This window comes from Suncus etruscus, chromosome 15, assembly GCF_024139225.1.
Source record: "Suncus etruscus isolate mSunEtr1 chromosome 15, mSunEtr1.pri.cur, whole genome shotgun sequence".
NCBI classification, from domain to species: Eukaryota; Metazoa; Chordata; class Mammalia; order Eulipotyphla; family Soricidae; genus Suncus; species Suncus etruscus.
In genome coordinates, this window is record NC_064862.1 from 55,995,156 (window position 1) to 56,018,978 (window position 23,823).

Genomic DNA, 23,823 nt, shown 5'->3' on the forward strand with positions numbered 1-23,823 from the left:
ATAAAGGATTTAGAGGATCGAACCCAGGTTGCAAGGGAAGCACCATTACACTCTATACTCTCCCTCTAGGCCCCACCAGCTTTATTTTTAAACCCAAGCTAGTTTATAGTGGAAGAAACAGTGCTCTAGTTTTTATTTGCATTACCTTATCTTCCCTCTTTAGTTAGCAAGCCCGGGAAGTACATTAGAAATATCCAGTCACCGGGTCGGATAAACAGCATGGAGGTAAGGCGTTTGCCTTCTTGCATGTAGAAGGTGGGTGGTTCAAATCCCAGCATCCCATATGGTCCCCGAACCTCTGAGTGACTTCTGAGCGTAGAGCCAGGAGGAGCTCCTGAGCACTACCAGGTGTGATCCAAAAACCAAAAAAAAAAAACCAAAAAAAAAAAAAAATCCACCTGGGAAACTGCTGTTGGGGTCCTAGTTTACCAATGTTGGCGCTGAAAGTCAGTAGACCACCTCCATAATGCAAGATGATGAAAAATTAATAGGAAGTTTAATTCGACCCAGTCAATATCCAGGTCACAGAGCCGGGAGGATAGCCTGAAGGTAAGGCATTTGCCTTGCTGCAGGAAGGTCGGTGGTTCGAATCCCAGCATCCCATAAGCTTCCCTGGAGCCTGCCAGGAGCGATTTTGAGTGTAAAAGTCAAGAGTAACCCCTGAGTTGCTGCCAGGTGGTATCCCAAAAACCAAAAAAAAAAAAAAAATCTATATATCAAGCAGTTTCATATAGAATGTTTACAGGCTTCAACAACTCAACATTTCACTGGTTAATAGCACAACAATGCAAGCATTGCATCCACCTGAACAGTAATCATATCACGGGGCCGGAGCGGTTGGCACAAACTGTAGGGTGTTTGCCTTGAACGTGGCTGACCCAGCGACGAACCTCAGTTTGATCCCTGGCCTCCCATATGGTTCCCCATGCCAGGAGCGCATTTCTGAGTGCATAGACAGGAGTAACCCCTGAGCATCACTGGGAATGGCCCAAAAACAAAAACAAATCACATACTTAGGATTGATGTCCCAACTTATTGCTGACTCAACTTTGTGTCAGGGAATCCTTACCTGATGTAACATGTTCTTATCTGGTAGAACCCACCTAGTTCCTCTATTTCAGTAGAGCAAAGAAGGCCTTTAGTTCTCTATTTCATCTGAATAGAGAAGGGTCCTACCCTTTACAGGGGGATACATGTTTTGGTTTTTATCTTTGGGGTAACACCTTCTGCTAGGGGGAAAAGTAATAGAGTGAAAAGTGTAAGAAGAAAAAAAGAAAGGTGTAAACATATTTTAGCAATAGGGGGAGCTCTGGCTAGGCTCTTGACACAGGGGCTTCTGCTGTTTTAGGCTGCCAGACTGAAAAGAGATCTCTCACTACCATACTCTCTTCTAATAAAGGGACAAAAAGTCTACAAAGAAACATGGCACAACTCCTCCTCCTCCTCTCCAACCCCTCAGTGCTCTCCATTCCAGTGCCAGCTTAGCACTTTTAGGAGAGAATTGAAGCCATCAACCAAGAATTCAAGAATCTTAAAAGGAGATCTTGGTTTTACTAGGTGGGATGTGATAAGAAAAAAAAAAAAAAAGTGTATTATTTTTATGTGAGTCTTTTTTTTGGGGGGGCAGGGGCGGATTTGGTCCACACCTGGCCATGCTCAGCCTGTTACTCCTGGCTCTTTCACTCATGAATTACTCTAGCAGTGCACAAGTGAACCATATTCATGATGCTGGAGATAACCTGGGTCCGCTGCATGTAAGGCCAGTACCCTTCCTTCTGTACTATCACTCTAGTCTCTCATGACAGTTTTTAAGGAAATTTATTTAGAAAGATGTGAGTGAGCGAGCAGAGAGAAAGAGAAATGCAAGTTCAAGAGATAACAGGCTTCTCCAAAATATAAAGGGTAAGCCAGCAAGTTAGGTATTCAAGGAAGAGGACAAGCTTGAAGAACAAGCCTCATTAATTCTGAAGTAAAATAGTTTTGTTCACAAAGTATCCAAGACCCATAGGTAAAATAGACCCCTTCCCCTCGCCCCAAACTGAGGCATGGACAACTCTAGAATGATGTTTATTTGGGGGAATTTGTTTTGAAAGCTCACCACACAGCTGTGTTCGGTGCTTACTCTTTGGCAATGCTCAAGGATAACTCCTGGCAGTTCTCAGGGGATCCTAGAAGTATCAGGGATAAACACAAGTCAGCTGTGCCCAAAGAAAGTGGCCTCACAACTGTACTCTCGACCCTTGAATGCATTTACCCTATTCAGGTTAGAAACAAAAATAATTCCTACAGCAGGGAGGGGCGTTTTGCCTTACACGTGGCTGACCCAGAAGGGACCTGGGTTCGATCCCCCGACATCCCATATGGTCCCCCCCAGCCTGCCAGGAGCAATTTCTTTTTCTTTTTCTTTTTGGTTTTTGGTTTTTGGGTCACACCTGGGAATGCTCAGGGGTTACTCCTGGCTCTATGCTCAGAAATCGCTCCTAGCAGGCTCAGGACCATATGGGATACCAGGATTCGAACCACTGTCCTTCTGAATGCAAAGCAAACACTTTACCTCCAAGCTATCTCTCCAGCCCCAGGAGAGATTTCTCAGTGCAAAACCAGGAATAACCCCTGAGTATCGCTGGATGTGGCCCAAAAACAAACAAAAGTAAAAAATTCCTAGAGGCTGGATATATGGCCCAGCAGTATTTGTTTTACCTAAGTGAGGACCTGGGATCAATTCCTGGCATCACAAAAACAGTAATCATAAAAAATATAATTATGAAGGATGGGAAAGACAGCATAGGGTTTAACGGCACATTCTCTGCATGAAATCAACACCCCCAGTTCGATCTCAAGCACCACAATGAATGAGACACCTGACAGATCAAGCCCTGGAAATTACCAGGCAGCTAGGCTGCTTAGTGACTCCCCAAACCACAGCGCAGCAGCACATGATCAGGCTTCAGGATTTCTCAAACTACCAGATTCAAGAATCCCTAAAGGGGTGTCCCTGGGCTCCTGATCAATGCTTGGGAGCCCATACACACAAAGTACCCACCCTCAAAAATTAGGGAATTTACCACTAGAGTCTGTATCAATCTTTCCTCTAGATGACAAAGGCTCAAAAATATACCCATGAAGGCAGGGATAAGGAGCAACCTTGAGATGTCATTAGTAATAAAGGCCTGAGAGGTCCTCTAATACCTACATATTGCAATATTTTTAAAAAACAATGCTGGGGGCGCGGAGATAGCTTGGAGGTAGGGCGTTTGCCTTTCATTCGAATCCTGACATCCCATATGGTCCCCCGAGCCTGCCAGGAGCGATTTCTGAGTGTAGAGCCGGGAGGAACCCCTGAGCACTGCTGGGTGTGACCCCCCCCCAAAAAAAAAAAACACGCTGGGCCAGAAAATAAATTTAGTGAACAAGATGTTTCCTTTGCTGCAGATTTCTCAGGTTTGATCCCCAGCAAAGATAAGGGTTTATCTTTAAGGCTTCCCAAGAGCACATAGCCAGATGTAAGCTCTGAGTGTGCCACATGTGGCCCAAATCCCAAAATGATGATGATGATGATGATATGATGATGATGGATAATAAAAATATCCTGAAGGCAAAAAAGATAGCTCAGTGGGAAAAAGCACAAGCTTTGGTGTGGAAGCCTGTGTTTCTTCCCAGGCACCCCAGGATTTCCCTAGAAGCAACTTCAAAGTACCACAACCCTGCCTCGTTGGCAATATAGCCAACAACAAAAATACAAACTAATAAAACCAAAAAAAATCCTTGGGGCCAGAGCAATAGGGTATTATTGTCTTGCATATGATTCAGTGCCTAGCACCCCATGTGATTCCTAAAGTGTGGGGCAAAACAAAAATCGACTCTGGTTCAATCATCACATATGGTTCCCTGAGCAGCACTATGAGTGATCAGTGAGTAGAGCCAGGAATAAGCCCTGAGCACCACTAAGTGACAGAAAAAAATTTTTAGGGAACTCAGGATGGGTGCTCCAAATTATTGCACTGGGATTATTTTCCTTTCCATGATTTTATAATCTATCCTCTTTATTCTTTTATGACAAATAGGGGCCAGAGATATGGCTGTAGTAGAGCTCATGCTTTGTCTGACCAATTCCCAGCATACTAAGGCCCCCCGATACAGGTAGGATAGCCAGATGAGACTCCACAATTATTTAAAAACTAGGGGCCATGGAATCAGACTATATAGTACAGCAGGAAGGGTGTTAGCCTTGCATGGAGCTAACCAGGTTCAATTCTAAATGGTTCTATGAGCCAAGACTGATTCCTGGGCCCGGAGAGATAGCACAGCGGCGTTTGCCTTGCAAGCAGCCGATCCAGGATCAAAGGTGGTTGGTTCAAATCCCGGTGTCCCATATGGTCCCCCGTGCCTGCCAAGAGCTATTTCTGAGCAGACAGCCAGGAGTAACCCCTGAGCACCGCCGGGTGTAGCCCAAAAACCAAAAAAAAAAAAAAAAAAAAGTGATTCCTGAGCACAGAGCCAAGAGGTAAACCCTGAGCACAAAGCAATGGGCAAGCCCAAAAGGTGTGACCCAAAAGCAAAACAAACAAAACCAATCAGGAGGCCAGGAGACAGCTAGCTCTAAGGATTGGAGTATGCTATGCATGCAGGAGCCCTGCACGGTGTCGAATTAACATGGAGATCAAGTCCAACCACTGAGCTAGTAGTAGCACTCAAGCACCATTAAGTGTGGCTCAAACCCCTAAAACACATATTTTTGTATTACGTACTAGGTATTTATACACCTACACATGCTAGAGGTAGGGAACAAGGCAGCATTCAATTAGTAGTGTTTTCTTATTTTTGTTTTTGCAGTGTCAGGGTTAGAGCCTAGCGGCCTCATACATACAAGACAAATGCTACTGGTGAGCAACTTCCCCAATCATCAACTGGCATTTTGAAAAGACGTCTTTGTTTTGGTTTGGTTTGGCTTTGGTTTGGGGACCAAACCCGGCAGCACTCAGGGGGTACTCCTGGATCTGCGCTCAGAAATCACTCCTGGAAGGCTCAGGGGACAATAAAAGATTCCAGGGATGGAACTCAGGTTCGTTCTGGGTCAGCCACATGCAAGACAAAAGTCTTACTGCTGTGCTACCGCTCCATCCCCAAAAATTAGTTTTTAAATTTCAACTGCATAGTACAAGTTATACAGGACAGAGAAAATAAAGCAGGTATGGTATTTGACTTGCACACAGCATACCTGGGTTGGACCCCAGCCCCATATGTAAGAAAAGAGGGGGGAGGAGGTAGGGAAAGGAGTGCAAGCTCTTTTTTTAACTTACCCTTTCTCTATTCTATCTGTCTGCTCCCCAATATTCACAAAGATTAGATTTTTGCTGCCTCGAAATTTCAAAATAGTCAATTTCTTAAAAATTTTATAAGTAGGGACCGAAGAGATAGCATGGAGGTAAGGCGTTTGCCTTTCATGCAGAAGGTCATTGGTTCGAACCCTGGCATCCCATATGGTCCCCGGAGCCTGCCAGGAGTGATTTCTGAGCCTGGAGCCAGGAGTAACTCCTTACTGCCGGGTGTGACCCAAAAGACAAACACCAAAAAAGAAAAAAAAAAGTAAATAAGTAAATATGGAAACAGGGCCGAAAAGATAGCATGGAGGTGTTTGCCTTGCATGTAGAAGGATGGTGGTTCGAATCCCAGCATCCCGTATGGTACCCCGAACCTGCCAGGAACTATTTCTGAGTGTAGCACCAGGAGTAACCCGAGTGCTGCTGGGTGTGACCCAAAAACCAAACACCAAAAACCAAAAAAAAAAAAAAAGTAAATAAGTAAATATGGAAAGAAAAAACATCTATAAACTGAAGAGATGGCTCAAAGCCCTTAAGGCACAAGGTTCACTTTGAATCACTTAGCACTACATGGTCCTCTGAGCAAGAGCCAGAACTAATCCCTAGAGCAACACCAAGTGACCCCCAAAACAACTAAAATAAACAACTAAACAAACTCCAGGGCCAGACAGTACAGAAGGCAATGAGTCTGCCTTGAACATGGTCAACCAGGGTTCAATCCCAAGCACTACATATGGTCCCAAGTCCAACAGAAGTGATGCCTAGAAATAAGCCCTGAATGTGGACTAAACACAAAAACAAACACACAAAGCCATCTACAAATTCTTAGACGTTAAAATTTTGTTTTTTGTTTTTGTTTTCTTGGATCAAACCCGGCAGCGCTCAAGTGTTACTCTGGCTCTGCGCTCAGAAATTGCTCCTGGCAGGCTCGGGGGAACCATATGGGATGCTGGGATTCGAACCACCATCCTTCTGTATGCAAGGCAAAAAGCCCTACCTCCATGCTCTCTCTCCAGCCCCAACATGTTTAAAACTTAAAAAAAAAAAAAAAAAACTATAAAAGGGGGCCAGAGAGATAGCACAGTAGTAGGGTGTCTGCCTTGCACAGTCAACCCAGGAAGGACCCAGGTTCGATTCCCGGCATCCCATATGGTCCCCAGGGCCTGCCAGGAGCAATTTCAGAGCAGGGAGCCAGGAGTAATGCCCAAGAATCACCAGGTGTGGCCCAAAAGCCAAAGAAAAGGGGGGAGGGGGTTTTTGAGGCCAGAGTGGCGGCACAGTGGTAGGGCATTTGCCTTGCACGTGGCTGACCCAGGACAGACTGCAGTTAGATGCCCTGGCATCCAAACCAAGGAGCAATTTCTGAGCACATAGCCAGGGTAACCCCTGAGGGGTCACTCCTGACTCTGCTCAGTCTCTGCTCCTGGCAGGCTCGAGAAACCATATAGGTTGCCAGGATTCAAACCACAGTCTGTCCTGGGTCAGCAGCGTGAAAGGCAAATGCTCTATCTCTCTGCCCCAGGATAGCTTTTTTTTTTTTGGGGAGGGGGGGCCTCCCACACCCAGTGATGTTCAGGGGTTACTGCCGGCTATGCATTCAGAAATCTCTCCTGGTTTGGGGGACCATATGGGACGCCGGGGATCAAACTGAGGTCTGGCCAGGTCAGCCGAGTGCAAGGCAGACGCCCTACCGCTGTGCTCCAGGATTGCTAATTTTTAGTAAAATTCTAACCCAAGTCCTTCAAAACAACACAAACAGGCTTAAGACAAACACCTTTAAACTTAACTGGTGAATAAACACTAAATCTCATTTTTAACAGTCCTGTTGCTGGGGAAAATGATACTTTTTCATTTGACCATGTTTAAGAAAATAGCATTTTATAGGAATCAAAATCCACAGTGTTTTGGTTTTCCTCAATTAAATACACTTATGGGGAGAAGCAAAGTAATAGTACTGTGGGAAGGGCGCTTGCCTTCATATAGCTGACCTGGGTTTCATCCCCAGGATCCCGTATGGTCAACCAAGCCACCAGAAGTAATTCTTGAGTGCAGAGCCAAGAGTAACCAATGAGCAACACCGGGTGTAGCCCAAAAAATAAATAAGTATGTATGTACTAATGGGGCCAAAGACAGTACAGCAGATACGGCACTTGCATGCACTCACCCAGATTCGATCCCTGGCATCCCTTATGTCCTCCAAGCACTGCCAGGAGTTATTTCTGAGTGCAGAGCCAGGAGCAACCCCTGAACATTGCCAAGATATGACCCAACACACACACACAAACACACACACACACACACACACACACACACATATATACATGTGCGCACACAAATACATGCTCTTTCAACAGCACGTATGATGTGATACTGGTTTAGATCATCTCTGGATTTTTTTTGGTTGGGGGGGGTCCTAGACCACACATAGGGAGTTCTCAGGGGTTACTCCTAGCAGGCTCGGGGATTATATGGGATGCTGGCGGTCAAACTCAGAGATGGGCAGCATACAAGTCAAGCATTCTCAGCACTGGACTATGGCTCTGACCCCTCCAAGTTTTATACTATGAGGAACTGTAAAGAGGAAAAGACCCTCCAAAAGCTGAATACCAAGAGTCCAGGGTTGTTTTTGTTTGCCAAAAAAAAAAAGTGCTAAAACTCACTGACCCCCTATCTTAGGCATGCAAGCATTTTGCACAACCACATCCTGGCCTTCATAGGCTTTTTTGTTTGTTTGTTTGTTTGTTTGTTTGTTTTTTGGGTCACACTCAGTAGGGCTCACAGCCAAGTGCAAGGCAAACACCCTACTGTTTTTTGTTGTTTTGTTTTGTTTTTTGTTTTTGGGCCACACCCGGCGGTGCTCAGGGGTTACTCCTAGCTGTCTGCTCAGAAACAGCTCCTGGCAGGCACAGGGGACCATATGGGACACCGGGATTTGAACCAACCACCTTTGGTCCTAGATCAGCTGCTTGCAAGGCAAACACCACTGTGCTATCTCTCCGGGCCCCACCCTACTTACTGTGCTCCCTGTTTCTTTCACCCTTGTTTTCTTTTCTTTTCTTTTTTTTTTTCTTTTTTTTTTTTTTTTTTTTTGGTTTTTGGGCCACACTTGGCAGTGCTCAGGGGTTACTCTTGGCTGTCTGCTCAGAAATAGCTCCCGGCAGGCACGGCAGGCACGGGGGACCATATGGGACACCGGGATTCGAACCAACCACCTTTGGTCCTGGATCGGCTGCTTGCAAGGCAAACGCCGCTGTGCTCAGGAGTTACTCCTGGCTGTCTGCTCAAAAACAGCTCCTGGCAGGCATGGGGGACCATATGGGACACCCGGATTCGAACCAACCACCTTAGGTCCAGGATCTGCTACTTGCAAGGCAAACGCCGCTGTGCTATCTCTCTGGGCACCCTTGTTTTCTTTCCTATCAAAGCACTCTTGAATTCAGAATTTCTTAAATTTAATTGGAAACTTTACTCCTCTGAACTGTGACCTTCTGATTTTAAATGGTATGTTTATGATACATATATTGTGAGTGAGGGATGTGCCTTTGAAATTTTAACTTTTATCTTGGAGGGTTTTTTGTTTTCGTTTTGTTTTTTTTTTGGACCACACCCGGCAGCACTCAGGAGTTACTCCTGCCTCTGCACTCAGAAATCGCTCCTGGCAGGCTCAAGGATGCTGGGGATGGAACCCAGATTATTTCCAGGTCTGCAGTGTGCAAGGCAAATGCCCTACTGCTTGCTAAAAAAAAGCCTATGAAGGGGGCTGAGAGATAGCATGGAATTAGGGCGTTTGCCTTGCATGCAGAAGGACGGTGTTCGAATCCCGACATTTCATATCGTCCGGAGGCTGCCAAGAGTAGTTTGAGTACAGCGGCAGGAGTAATCCCTGAAAGCCACCAGGTATGCTTCCCCCCCCCAAAATAAAGGAGGGCCCGGAGAGATAGCACAGCGGCGTTTGCCTTGCAAGCAGCCGATCTAGGACCAAAGGTGGTTGGTTCGAATCCCGGTGTCCCATATGGTTCCCCGTGCCTGCCAGGAGCTATTTCTGAGCAGACAGCCAGGAGTAACCCTGAGCACTGCCGGGTGTGGCCCAAAAACCAAAAAAAATAAAAAAATAAAAAATAGGGGGCCGGAGAGATAGCATGGGAGGTAAGGCGTTTGCCTTTCATGCAGGAGGTCATCGGTTCGAATCCCGGCGTCCCATATGGTTCCCCGTGCCTGCCAGGAACAATTTCTGAGCCTGGAGCCAGGAATAATCCCTGAGCACTGCCGGGTATGACCCAAAAACCACAAAAAAAAAAAAAAAATAGGGGCCGGAGAGATAGCATGGAGGTAGGGCGTTTGCCTTTCATGCAGGAGGTCATCGGTTCGAATCCAGGCGTCCCATATGGTCCCCCGTGCCTGCCAGGAGCAATTTCTGAGCCTGGAGCCAGGAATAACCCCTGAGCACTGCCAGGTGTGACCCAAAAACCCAAAAAAATAAATAAAAAATAAATAAATAAATAAAGGAAGAAAAAATACTATATGTGTCACTTACAATCTAAGACTATTAGTCAAGCCATTTCTCTAATCAACAAAAAATACAGCTATAGGGATAAAGACCTTACAAATACTATGTTTAGCTTCTTTTTTAATCTGCAGACATATACTTTAGGTCACTGCAGAACTATTAAAAGTGCTCGTGTGGGCCGGAGCAATAGCACAGCAGTAAGGTATTTGCCTTGCATGTGGCCGACCCAGGACAGACCCAGGTTCGATCCCCAGCATCCCATATGATGCCCCAAACATGCCAAGAGTGATTTATGAGAGCAGAGACAGGAGTAACCCCTGAGCACTGCCTGATGTGCGCCAAAACCATACATACATACAATAAAATAAAATAAAATAAAATAATAAAATAAAAGAAATAAAAGAAATAAAATAAATAAAATAAAATAAAATAGGGGCCTGGTAGGTGGCGCTGGAGGTAGGGTGTCTGCCTTGCAAGCGCTAGCCAAGGAAGGACCGCGGTTCGATCCCCAGGCATCCCATATGGTCCCCCCAAGCCAGGGGGGATTTCTGAGCACATAGCCAGGAGTAACCCCTGAGCGTCAAACGGGTGTGGCCCAAAAACCAATAAATAAATAAATAAATAAATAAAATAATAAAATAAAATTAAATAAAATAAAATAATAAAATAAAAAATAAAAAATAAAATAAAATAAAATAAAATAATAATGAAAGTGTTCTCATGAAGCCTCCTGGAGCAGGTAGCTAGCTAGCTTGCCTTGAAGTGGCAGACACCAGTTCAATCTCCAGCACTGCATATGGTTCCCAGAGCATCACAGCACTAGGTCTGATCCCTGAGCACAGAGCCAACAGTAAGCCCTAAGCACACCATAGTGTGATTTTCCCCCACCAAAAAAAATGTATAATAAAATTGAAGGGATGGGGCTGTGGCTCTTTATGTAAGCCATATAAGAGTTCATGAGTTGTATGTAGGAGGACCTACTCTGATCCATGGCATACACATACAAAAATAAATGTTATAGGCTAAAGAAAATGTGCCCTCATTAAACAGAGGGACCAGAGAGATACACTGGGTAAGGCACTTGACTTGCACATGGTTTACCTGGCTTCAATCCCTAGCACCCCATGACCCCCCCAAAGGAGTTCTAGAAATGATTCCTGAACAATGAAACAGGACAAAGCCTTGAGCATCATAAGTGAAGGGAAGAGAATGGAAGGGGAGGAGAAAAGAGAGGAGAGGGGAGGAGAGGAGAGGAGGGAAAGAGGAAAAGAGGGGGAGGGGAGGAGAGAAAAGGGAAGAGAGGGGAAGAAAAAGGGAAAAGAGAGGGAACATGAGGCTGGAGAACTCAAAGGCTAGCATGCATGACTTGCAAGCATAATATCAGGTTATTATATTCTCAGATCACATACCAACAGTGGTCTCCAGGGAACTTGAACACCACTGGGAAAGCCTCCCAAAAAGGAAATAGCATAACTTAATTCCAGACCAAACAACAACTTAGAGGCTGAAAGATAGTTCAAAAGAGATTGGAGCAATAGTACTGCAGGGTAGGGCACTTGCCTAATACACAGCCAACCCGATATCCATCACCAGAACAAATGGTCCCCCAAACCCCATCAGAAATGATCTCTGAGCAAAGGAGAAAACTCTAAGTAAGGCGCTGAGCACAAGCGGGACTGGACTGAAATCAACCAACCAAACCAAATGTAGCTCAACTGGCTCTACACAGCCTTCAGAGTATCAAATCAGTAGAGTCAGGCTGAGTATGACCCCAAAACCAAACTAAAACCAAAAACTAACTTCTAAATCTGATACCAGGAATCCTTTGAAAAGGGTTTTTCTATAACAGAACCAAAACGTTGATGAAAGATTAAAAAAATTTAATAACAAAATAACTACCAGAGAGATAGTACAGCAGCTAAGGGCATCTGCCTACCATGCAGCTGGCCTGGGTTCAATCTCCAGTACCTTGGGTTCCCCAGCACCACCAGGAGTGATTCCTGAGTGGTCAGATGTGACCCTAAATACAAAAATAATATGTACAGTGACTCAGGTTGAATTTCTGGTATCACACACAGTTGCCTGAGAATTACCAGGAGTGACCTACTGCTGTGCTATCACTCCAGCCCCTACGATTTCAAATTTTATACTTAGAAACTATTACATTAGTATTAAATCACAGGATAAGCATTCAAAGAAAGATTTCCTTTCTCCGAAAAGATTAAGGCAAAATATACCTGAAGATTACATTAAGGCAAATGTACCTTTGAGAGCTCAACAGTGCTGCATAAGTTTTCCAAGTGTGAAACCCAGGTTCCAGCAGACAGGATTTGGGGTTGGGCCCATACCTGTCAGTATTCAGGATTACTCCTGGCCCATCACTCAGGAATCACTCCTGGTGGGCTCAAGAGATGCTGGGAATTGAACCCAGGGCAAGTAAACCCCTCACCAATACGAACTCTCAGCCCCGACAGCTATTTAAGGGTGGGGAGGGGAGTAAGGGAGAGGAATGTGAATCAACTGAAAAATCCTTGTGTTGGGCCCGGAGAGATAGCACAGCGGCGTTTGCCTTGCAAGCAGCCGATCCAGGACCAAAGGTGGTTGGTTCGAATCCCGGTGTCCCATATGGTCCCCCGTGCCTGCCAGGAGCTATTTCTGAGCAGACAGCCAGGAGTAACCCCTGAGCACCGCCGGGTGTGGCCCAAAAACCAAAAACCAAAAAAAAAAAAAATCCTTGTGTATTTGTAGCTTGTTAGAGGTCATGAATTGTGAGATACAAATGTTAAATTTCACTTAGTTTAAAAGATAGCAGAGGTAAGGCATTTGCCTTGCATGCAGAAGGACGGTGGTTCAAATCCCGGCATCCCATATGGTCCCCTGAGCCTGCCAGGAGCCATTACTGAGCTACATAGAGCCAGGAATAACCCCTGAGCGCTGCTGGGTGTGACCCAAAAAAAAAAAAAAAAAAAATCTTAGTTTTTTGGGTTTGGGACCATACCCACCAGCGCTCAGGGGTTACTCCTGGCAAGCTCAAGGGACCATCTGGGATGCCAGGGATAGAACCGGGGTCCATCCTGGGTCAGCCGTGTGCAAGGCAAAAGCACTAACACTGTGCTATCACTCCAGCCCCCCAAAAAACTATATTTTTATAAAAATAATAAATTAAAAAGGGGGAGTTAAACTGAAAATGAAGTTATGTTTTATTTTGTAATTCCAAAAAAAGATAATAAAACTTTGGGAGCCAGAGCGACAGCACAGTGCTAAGGCGTTTTTGCCTTGCACATGGCCAACACAGGACGGTCCCTGGTTAGAATCCAGGTATCCCATATGGTCCCCAGAGCCTACCAGGAGCGACTTTTGAGTGCAGAGCCAGGAGTAACTCCTTAGTGCCACCAGTTGTAACCAAAAAAACAAAACAAAACAAAAACAAAAAAACAAAAAAAAAAGATAACAAAACTTTAAGATGGGGCCGGAGCTATAGCACAACGGTAGGGCATTTGCTTGCACGCAGCCAACCCAGGATAAACCCTGGTTCGAACCCCAGCATCCCATATGGTCCCCCAAGCCTGCCAGGAGTGATTTCTGAGTACAGAGCCAGGAGTAACCACTAACCAATGCCGGGTGTGACCTTCCCCCGCAAAAAAGCCTTTAAGACAAAGTAACCAAGGGAGTGGAGAGATAGCATGGAGGTAGGGCATTTTTGCCTTGCATGCAGAAGGATAGTGGTTGGAATCCCGGCATCCCATATGGTCCCCCGAGCCTGCTGGGGGCGATTTCTGAGCATAGAGCCAGGAGTAAATCCTTAGGGCTGCCAGGTGTGACCTAGAAACCAAAAAAAAAAAAAAGAAAAGAAAAGCAACCAAAATCTTATTAAGACACCAAAATTTATGACTGCCCATGTGAATTCCTAAGGGAAGGCCAACAAAAGCTTCAGGGATTTATTTAGTGTGATTTGCACAAGGAACAGAAGCCAGAGAGCCAATAGAATAGTAGGGCATTTGCGTTGCACACAATTCAATCCCCAGAATCCCAGCATCCTATAAATGCTCCCAAACTGTTTCCCTTCCCCCTCAAAAAAAAAAAAAATGGAGAAATACAAATAATGAGTGCTTTCTAGGATAAGCAAAGAAGCTTTGAGAATTCATTTTCAAAAGACAACAAGGACCATCTCTATTTTACTTATGGTCTTTCCATATACTGAGCATCCTACACTCTGAGACTTGAGCAGCAAAAATAATCCCCAGACAGAGAGAATACAGCATCTTCCATACACGCAGCTGTCCTGAGTTCAATCCCCAGCAGCCCATATTGTTCCCTATGCCATCTGGGATGCCAATTACAGCCAGGAGTGATTCCTAAAAGCAGAGCCAGGAGTAAGCCCTGAAAACTGCTGGATGTGGCCTAAACCCCCTCCCCCAATCAAAATAATCCTTCAGTAATTACCCTGGATCAATACTGGTAATATATACAGGGGCTTTTCCTTTTAAATTCCACAAAATGAGCTGAGAAGTTTGTCAGGATTTAAATTATATATTATAGAAAGTGCGTTAGCAACATTTTTGGTAGAAGGGGGGCAAACCCAGGAAATGCTCAGGGTATTCCTGGCTCTGCACTCAGGAATCACTCCCAGTAGCGTATGAAGGACCATATGGGATGCCGGGGATAGGACCCTGGTTGGTGGCTGCAAGGCAAGGTAAGTGCCCTACCCACAAAACTATCTCTCTGACCCCAAATGTATCAGCAATTATTTTCTGTTTTCTTTTCCTGATTTTTGGGCATTGCTCACAGGAAACTCTTGGCTCTGCACTCAGAAATTATTCCTGTCAGGCTCTGGGGAACATATGAGATGCCAGGGATTGAAACCAGGTTGGCTGAGGATAAGACAAACACCCTACCCACTGTGCTATCAACTGTGGCCCATATCAGCAATTTTTCTTTTTTTTTTGTTTTGTTTTGTTTTGGGGCCACATCCAGCGGCGCTCAGGGGTTACTCCTGGCTCTGCTCATGGCAGGCTCGGGGGAGCATATGGGATGTCAGGATTCGAACAGTGTCTGTCCTGTATTGGCTGCATGCAAGGCAAACACCCTGCCGCTATGCTATCATAGCTCCAGCCCCATATCAGCAAATTCTTTGTGTGTGTGTATGTGTGTGTGTGTGTGTGTGTTTGGGTCACACCCGGAAGTGCTCAGGGGTTATTTCTGGCTCCAGGCTCAGAAATTGCTCCTGGCAGGCACGGGGGACCATATGGGACACCGGGATTCGAACCGATAACCTCCTGCATGAAAGGCAAACGCCTTACCTCCATGCTATCTCTCCGGCCCCCCATATCAGCAAATTCTTAAACTGTTCCTCTTGCTTCCCACCATGATTTTTACATACATAAAACTTAATTTTAATTTTCCTAAATTATGTGATAAAATATCAGTGGTCCCTGTCATGACAAATATACTTAAGCTATGACTGAGTCAAGTCTTCAGCATTCTTTTTTCATTTTTTGGTTTTTTGGGCCATACCTGGTGCTGCTCAGGGGTTACTCCTGGCTATGTGCTCAGAAATCACTCCTGGCTTAGGGGACTATATGAAACTCCAGGGAACTCCAGGGGATCGAACCGCAGTCAATCCTAAGCTAGAGCGGTCAAGACTGGCCCCAAGGCTCCAAGGCTTTAGCTCAAGAGCTTCCTGTCTCTACCTCCATCATCCTCAAAACCGTGAGCTCAGGGGTTATCTTAGCTATGCCCTATGTCGCTCCTGGCTTGAGGGACCATATGGGACGCCAGGGGATCAAACCGCGGTTCATCCTAGGCTAGTGCACTCAAGGCAGACGTCTTATAGCTAGCGCCACAGCTCTGGCCCCTTCCCTACTTTTGTGATTTTTTTAGATCCTACCCCCTCCCGCAATAAAAATTCACTGACAAAGGGCAGGGATGTAGCTTAGTGATAGTGTGTTTGAGGCTTTGGGGTCAGTCCTTAACATAAATCTAAATAAATAAATAAAAGCTGTCAAGATAATAAATAAATTTCTCACTCCATTGCCTCCCTACTCAACTCCACAGCTTTCCCTCCTAATATTTACTAATCTTATCTCTATTCTCTATCTATTGGGGTTTTATGTGTGTGGGCCACATCCAGCAAAGCTCAGGGTTTACTTCTGGCTCCACACTCAGGTACTGCTCGCTCCTGTAGTGCTCAGAGGACCATATGGTGTACTGGAAATTGAACCCTGTTCGGGCATGTGCAAGGCTAGCCTTTCTTTCAGGCCCACCCCAACCCTTTAAGTCTGTAAAATACATATAAAAACAATTACACCAAAGGGCATGATGTAAGGGCCCAATCCAGGTCCCAATCCAGTACAACATGGTCCCCTAATCAGGTACAGCCTGAAAAACCTTAGAGCACAATAGCATTCTCTGGGCTTTGCACCCAACAGACAGGTTAGCTGGCCAAGAACCACTGATGGGAGTCTCAGACCTCTTAGGTAGCTCTTGGGAGACCCCCCAAAATACAAAAAACAAATACACCAAGATTTTATAATTTCTTATATATTTTCCTTTTTTCAGGTATTTTTGGTTTTTTTTTTTTTTTTTTTTGGTTTTTGGGCCACACCCGGCAGTACTCAGGGGTTTCTCCTGGCTGTCTGCTCAGAACTAGCTCCTGGCAGGCACGGGGGACCATGTGGGACACCGGGATTCGAACCAACCACCTTTGGTTGCTTGCAAGGCAAACGCCGCTGTGCTATCTCTCCGGGCCCTTTTTCAGGTATTTTTAAGAGGGGGGCTACACCTGGCAGTATTCAGGGGTTACTCCTGACTCTTCACTCAAGAATTACTCCTAGCAGTGCTAGGGAAAATAAATGGGATGTTGGAAATGAATCCAGGTAGGACACATGTAAAGCAAGCGTCCTACCTGCTATATTCAAGTTTACAAAGTTCTTTCTTAAATAAACTGATAATCTCCTTAGTGATAATCATAAAAAGCCCTAAGGCATAAATATTCCCCAAATTAGAATACTTTCATTTTGTTAATGTGTTTCAAAATATCCTGCTACTGGAGTCAAGGAGATGGCGCAAACTGCAGGAGTATGCTCTGCCTGCTGGAGCTCAAGCACAGTATGGTCCCCTGAGAGTTACCAGACCAATCCTCAAGTACAGTCAGGTACAGTGGTCCAAAAACAATATGAAGAAAAATGCCAAATGTTTCATAATGTTTTATTTTATAATGGAGAAAATAAACTCCTCTCCCCCAAAAAAAATTTTTTTGGTTTTTGGACCACGTGCCCAGTGACACTTAGAGATTACTCCTGGCTAGGCACTCAGAAATAACTCAGTGCCGGGGCCGGAGAGATAGCATGGAGGTAAGGCGTTTGCCTTTCATGCAGGAGGTCATCGGTTCGAATCCCGGCGTCCCATATGGTCCCCCGTGCCTGCCAGGAACAATTTCTGAGCCTGGAGCCAGGAATAATCCCTGAGCACTGCCAGGTGTGACCCAAAAACCACAAAAAAAAAAAAAAAAGAAGAAATAACTCAGTGCCACCGCTCTGGCCCCACCCCTCAAAAACTTTTGAAGTTGGGGCCAGAGAGATAGCATGGAGGTAAGGCGTTTGCCTTTCATGCAGAGGGAAAGGTGGTTTGAATCCTGGCATCCCATATGGTCCCCTGTGCCTGCCAGGGGTGATTTCTGAGTATAGAGCCAGGAGTAACCCCTAAGCACTGCCGGGTGTGACCCAAAAACAAAAACAAAAAAATTTTGAAGTTGGGGCCGGAGAGATAGCACAGCGGTAAGGCGTTTGCCTCGCATGCAGAAGGACAGTGGTTCAAATCCCAGAGTCCCATATGGTTACCTGAGCCTGCGGGGGGGGGGGGGAGGGGGCCAGGGGGGGGGATTTCTGAGCATAGAGCCAGGGAATAGCCCCTGAGCGCTGCCAGGTGTGACCCAAAAAACGGAGGAAAATAATTTTTTTTTTAAATCCAGGCCAGGGATATGGTTCAAAGGACCAGTGTGTCATGTTTTTATATAAGAGCTGGGGCTTCAACCTCCAGCACTACCTGATGCAAAGAATTCAGATTAGCCTTGGGCTCCAGGTGTGATCAATAATAAAAAATATAAACATTCATATCAATGATCTTTAAAAATTTGTGATGGGGCCGGAGCAGTGGCACTAGCGGTAGGGTCTCTGCCTTGCAAGCGCTAACCTAGGACAGACGGTGGTTCGATCCCCCAGCATTACATATAGTCCCCCAAGCCTACCGGGGACGATTTCTGAGTGTAGGGCCAGGAGTAACCCCTGAGCACTGCCAGGTGTGACCCAAAAACAAACAAACAAATAAATAGATAAATAGATAGATAGATAAATAAATAAATAGATAGATAAATAGATAAATAAATAAATAAATAAATAAATAAATAAATAAATAAATAAAGTGCCTCCTTGGGGCTAAAGGGATAGTACAACTGGTTGGGCGCTTGCCTTGCACAAGGCCAATCCAAATTCTTTCCCTGGTACTCTATATAGTGCCCTCAAGCCCACCAGGAGTGGTCCCTAAGCCAGGAGCAAGCCCAAAGCAAAACAAAAACAAACCCCAAAAGTTATTATGGTTTTCATCTTGATTGAACAACTGCAATATTATGTCCCAAAATCTATTTAAACAAATGGACTCTGGCAGACAGCATTTGCCCAATGATTCTTTTTTTTTTTTTTTAATGGTTTTTGGGCCACACCCGGTGACGCTCAGGGATTACTCCTGGCTATGTGCTCAGAAGTCACTCCTGGCTTGGGGGACCATATGGGACGCCGGGAGATTGAACCACGGTCCATCTTAGGCTAGCGCTGGCAAGTATGACACTTTACCTCTAGCACCACCACGCCGGCCCAGCCCAATGATTTTTAACATAGACAAGAGCGCAATGCAGTCTAAACGTGCAAGCCAGTAAGATGCTAGGGCCACATGTGTGCTTCTAGCAAAAGGTAGGTCTATTCTACAGCTGTGGGACACTAATCTACTCACTCAGCCATCTGGAATAGAGTATATCCTGTCACTGTGTGTGTAGCACGTGTGTGACAGGACTGACTTGAGACAGTTGAGTTCTAGATTCAGGGGCAAAGTAGCACAAAAAAAAAAAAAAATCACAAAAATTCTTTTTCTAGGGGCTGAAGAGATAGCATAGTGGTAGCATTTGCACTGTACTCTGCAGACCCAGGCAGATCTGGGTTAGATTCCCAGCATCCCACATGGTCCCCTGTGCCTACCAGGAGCAATTTCTGAGTGCTGAACCAGGAGTAACCCCAGAGCGCCTCTAAGTGTGGCCCAAAAACCAAAAGAAGGGTCAGATAAGGAAAAGTAAACTAAGAAAAGTCTTTTAAGGAGCAAAATGATGGTCCAGAGTGACAATACAGAGGGTAGGGCATGTGCAAGACTCATGACTGACCCAGGTTCTGCAGGGGTTCAATCCTCTGAGCCCCACCAGGAGCAATCTGAGTGTGGAGCCAGGAGTAAATCCTGAGCACTACCAGGTAGGGGGGGAAAAAACCGAAGAAGAGGAAAGAAGAAACCCAACCCAAAAAATGCTTCAAATAACCCATAAAGAATGTGCCTGCATTTTTTAGGATAAACCCTCATTTAACAAGGGGGAGGGGAGCAAATACAGTACAAAGGTTAGTTAAGGCACCTGCCTTACATGCAGCCAAACCCGGCCTATCCCCAGCACTGCATGGCCCCCTGAGTACATCTCTAGAAGCAGCCACATGAACTGCCAGGCGTGGCCCCAAAACTTAATCCCAAGGAATGGGGGGGGGGGGAGAAAGATCAGGCTCCATTTTGGATCCTGAGTGAAAAGGAGAAAAGGTGAACCAAGCTCCCTCCCCTAAAAGCAAGTCACATCAGAGCCAACTGTTACTTCCAGTGATCTGGAACAGAACCTGACAGTATCTCATCCACCTGGGCAGGAAGTTCCTTACAGAGAACTGCTTCTAAGAAAGCTTCTAACCTAAACCTAGACACAGTGCCCTCACCTGAGGAAACAAAGTACCCAAAAGAGGGATGGAAAGGATGACTTGCTCCAGAAAAGCCACACTTGCCACACCAGTCAAAGTCAGAGGAGCACACCAAGGTCTGTGATTCTGCTAGTCGACTGGAACCATAGCACATGTGGGTAGGAAGCTTGCCTTGATGTGGCTGACCCCAGTTCAATCGCCAGCATCCATAAAATCCTGCGAACAATGCAGTAATTCCTGCCTGAGTGCAGAGCCACGAATAACCCGAGTAGCACTGCTGGTGTAGGCCAAAGAGCAAAACAGACAGAAAATAATAAAAATAAAACCATTAATCTACGAGGATTCCGTCTTAGCCCCTAAACTAAGGATGTCTGAGACTATTTTCAGACCTCTAAAAGAAGATTCAGTTCTCTTAATCATGCTCACCACGGTAGTGACAAATAATGGACTACCCATTGTGAAAGGACAACTCTCCAATGCCCCAAATTCAAGCTCCTTTATCTAATCCATCCGTGGCAACAAAATCAAATTTCACACATTTCAATGGAAATACAAAGCAACGAGAGTATCAAGTACCGATAAAACTACATTATCTAGTCAGCCGATGTAAAGCACTCACAAAACCCTAAGAGGGACAAAAAATTAAAGCAAGGTAAGTTTTTTAAATAGTTCTTGCCACTTAACAACTCAATTATAGACGCAAGCGTTCACTTTTAAAGTCACCAAATACCTCCATTCTCAACAATTAACAAGAGAGGGAAAGAAAAGAAAGGAAGAAAGCTAAGAAAGTAAAAGATGTTTAAGACCCACTAGTCAAATTCGTAGTCGATTTCCTACCTAGTCTTTAAAAGGTTACATTCTGGAGGGGGAAGGTTACATTCTTTTCTTTTTTTTTGGGGGGGGGGTGCCACACCAGGCTGCGGTTCAGGGGTTAGTCCTGCCTCTGCGCTCAGAAATCGCTCCTGGCAGGCTCAGGGACCATATAGGATGCCGGCAATCGAACCTGGGTCCAGTCCAGGTCGGCCGCATGCAAGGCAAACGCCCTACCGCTGTGATATCTACATCTCTAGTCCCAGAAAGCACCTGCCCGAATTACTTGCCCGCCTTATAACCATTAGGAAAAGAAGTTACTACTGCACTAGGAGTAAGTCACCTCCCATTCATTTGGCCAGTATCAGGGCAAGGAGCCTGCGATCCTGCATTCAGGAACCAAGGCAGGCAATGCACCCACGACCCCGATCAAAACCCCCAGGTAGGGCCCGGCATTTGGGGGTGGGGGGGGGCTCTTCTAGCTAAGCATTGGGGCCCCCCTGCACTAAATCTCCAGCAAAATCACTTACTAACAGCGAGAGGTTAGAAGAATACACCCCCAAGCAGGCAGCTCCTAGAATAGATCAACCCTATAAGACCAAGGGGAATTAATATATATATATATATATTTTTTTTTTTAATACTTTGAAGTTGCTCCTATTCGCTTCAGAGACAAGACATTTCATTTCCTCCGGGGAGGACCCATTTAAGGGGTCCATACAGATCGAAAAAGCTGGGCAGGAGAAAAAAGAAAGTTCCTTGCCCAGGACCAGAAAGGGGGTGGGGGGGTCGGGTCGCTGGCTCGAGGGGAGTCAGGGAGAAAGAGAGAGAGAGAGAGAGAGAGAGAGAGAGAGAGAGAGAGAGAGAGAGAGAGAGGCAGGCCTTGCGCCGTGGTTGGTGCATTTTCCCAGGAGGGAAGAAAGTGGGGGGGCTCGAATACTCTCAACACGTGGGAGGGGGGGCAAGCTCTTCTAGTCGCAGCAGATCAGAGCCTCCGAGTCCAGGGCTTTCACGTGGGTGGGGGACCAGAGAGGTCAGGAATGCCCACTAATCCCACTCACTGCCAGCTCCCCCAGACTAGCACGACCCTCGCCTCCCCGGACCCCAGGACCTGGGCCCTGCCTGGGCGAGGGAGGGACGCCTCGGAGGAAGGCCCGGTGCCCCGCGGCCTGGCCCGGCCTGGGCTGCATCCTCGGGCCGGGAGGGGACCCGGGAAGCCGCGCCCGGCCTAGACTAGGCCGCGCCTCCTTCCCTTCCCTTCCCTTCCCTTCCCTTCCCTTCCCCGGGCCTGGCCTGGCCTCGCCTCGCCTCGCCTCCCGCCCCGCGGCGCCCAGCTGGGTGGACGGAGCGGAGGAGCGCGGCCTCCCCGGCCTCCCCGGCCCGGCCGCCACCCACCTGGCCGGCCAGTCATTCCAGCTCCGCGGGAACTTGGTGCCGCCGCCGCCGCCGCCGCTCAGCCGAGACCCCGGGGCCCTGCGGCTCATTCCCTTCCCCGCCACGACATGGCCAAGCGCCGCCGCCCGGAGAAGCGCGAGTCGCCGCCCGAACCGGCCGCAGCTGCCGCCGACGCTCGCACGAAGCCGGGGCGGGGGCGAGGCCCGGACGGACGGGCGGACGGACGCACGGAAGGAAGGACGGGCGTCCGGCCGTTCCGGGTTCCGCCGCTCCGAGCCCGCAGCGCACGACGAGGAGGCGGGAGAGGGGGCGGACGGCGACGAGGAGCAGGAGGCGACGTCGCTCCCGGGGCCGTGCGCGGCGCGCGACGTCGACGTCGGAAGGCGGAGGAGGAAGAGGAAGAGGAGGACGGAGGACGGAGGAGGCGGCGGCGGCTCTCGACGCTCACACGGTCACGGCTACCCCGCCTCCCGCCCCGCCGCTGTCGCACTGCATGCTGGGAGAGTGGGCGGAGCCGGAGCCGCCGGGTTGAGCTAATATGGGAAAGGGGCGTGGCGTGGGCGGGGCCAGGAAGAGCCCGCCCTGCTGAAGAGGAGAAGGGCGGGTCAGAATCGAGCAGGTGCCCTCCGTGTTGCGGGGGGAAGGGGCGTGGCTAGGTGGCAAGTGGAGGGGGAAGAAGGCGGGGCCAACATGCTCCCGGTGGGGGGAAAGGGGCGGAGCGATCTGAACAGTGGGAGCTAGGCGGCCTACGGGAGAAGGGCGGGGTTAAGATGGAGGGCGGGGCCTGTCGAGCGCGGAAGAATCGACCCCGCCCTGGCCCCATCCCGCCCCGCCCCGCCCTCCGGCTTCCGGAGCACCTCTGCTTCTGCGCTCTGAGCGGCCGCGCCGAGGTCCGGGCCCTGCCGCGCGGCATCATGGGACAGGGGAATCTCCGCGGCTACCTAAGCCCCACCCGGGAAAGCACCTGACACCACCACCACCCCCAAGACCCGGAGGTCACGTGGGAGGAGGAGCCAATCCAATCCAAACCCTGACCTGTCCTGGGTGCGCGTGCTCATACCAGGCGCGCCCTTGCAGGGTTCTCACGTTCCCACCCGCTACGGTAAAGAGTGCAAAAGAAAATATTCTTTAGTTTGTTAAAGGTTTTTCTTAAGCTGGGAGCAAGCACTTAGGAGTTTCTCAGCTTTCTCACACTCCGTATCTGCGTCTAGATTCCTAATACCTTAACTATTAGTGCACATTTAAGTAAATAATGTTGTAATCCCGGGGCCTGAGAGATAGCATGGAGGTAAGGCGTTTGCCTTGCATGCAGAAGGACGGTGGTTCGAATCCCGGCATCCCATAAGGTCCCCTGAGCCTGCCAGGGGCGATTTCTGAGCATAGAGCAAGGAGTAACCCCTTGTGACCCAACCACCACCACCCCCAAATAATAGTAATCTCAGTACTAAGGGAGGAAAGGTAGTGGCCAGAGTCAACATCAAAGCCTGTCTCTGCTATATGAAAGGTCTTGGAGATTCTCTGGCCCTTACACTTGCCACACATCAGAAGAAACTAGAGGGAAAGCAATTCGGGGCACTCTCCCTCGCTCCTCCCCAAACTTCCCCAATCCTGGAGCTCCCCATGAAACATCTGATATTTCTGTGAACGCAGATTCATTAGAGAAAGGTGAGCAAGAAGCACATCAAACAAATAACGGGACTTTTTATGTCCTGAACACTAATTTTCATCTATTTTCTAGCTGTGTGTGATTAACAATATATATATATATATATATATATATATATATATATATATTTGGTTT

At 47.3% G+C, this 23,823-nt stretch overlaps 1 protein-coding gene across 1 annotated transcript in view; it reads right to left on the reverse strand.

Moving 5' to 3' along the window:
- The window catches only part of SMG1 (SMG1 nonsense mediated mRNA decay associated PI3K related kinase), a 120,940-nt gene extending 98,766 nt beyond the window's left edge, over positions 1-22,174 (reverse strand). Inside the window, exon 1 of the mRNA XM_049789256.1 lies at positions 22,023-22,174. Coding sequence (XP_049645213.1) covers positions 22,023-22,111 — 89 coding nt within the window. The 5' untranslated portion in view covers positions 22,112-22,174. The remainder of the gene's footprint in view (positions 1-22,022) is intronic.
- Between the last annotated feature and the right edge of the window lie 1,649 nt (positions 22,175-23,823).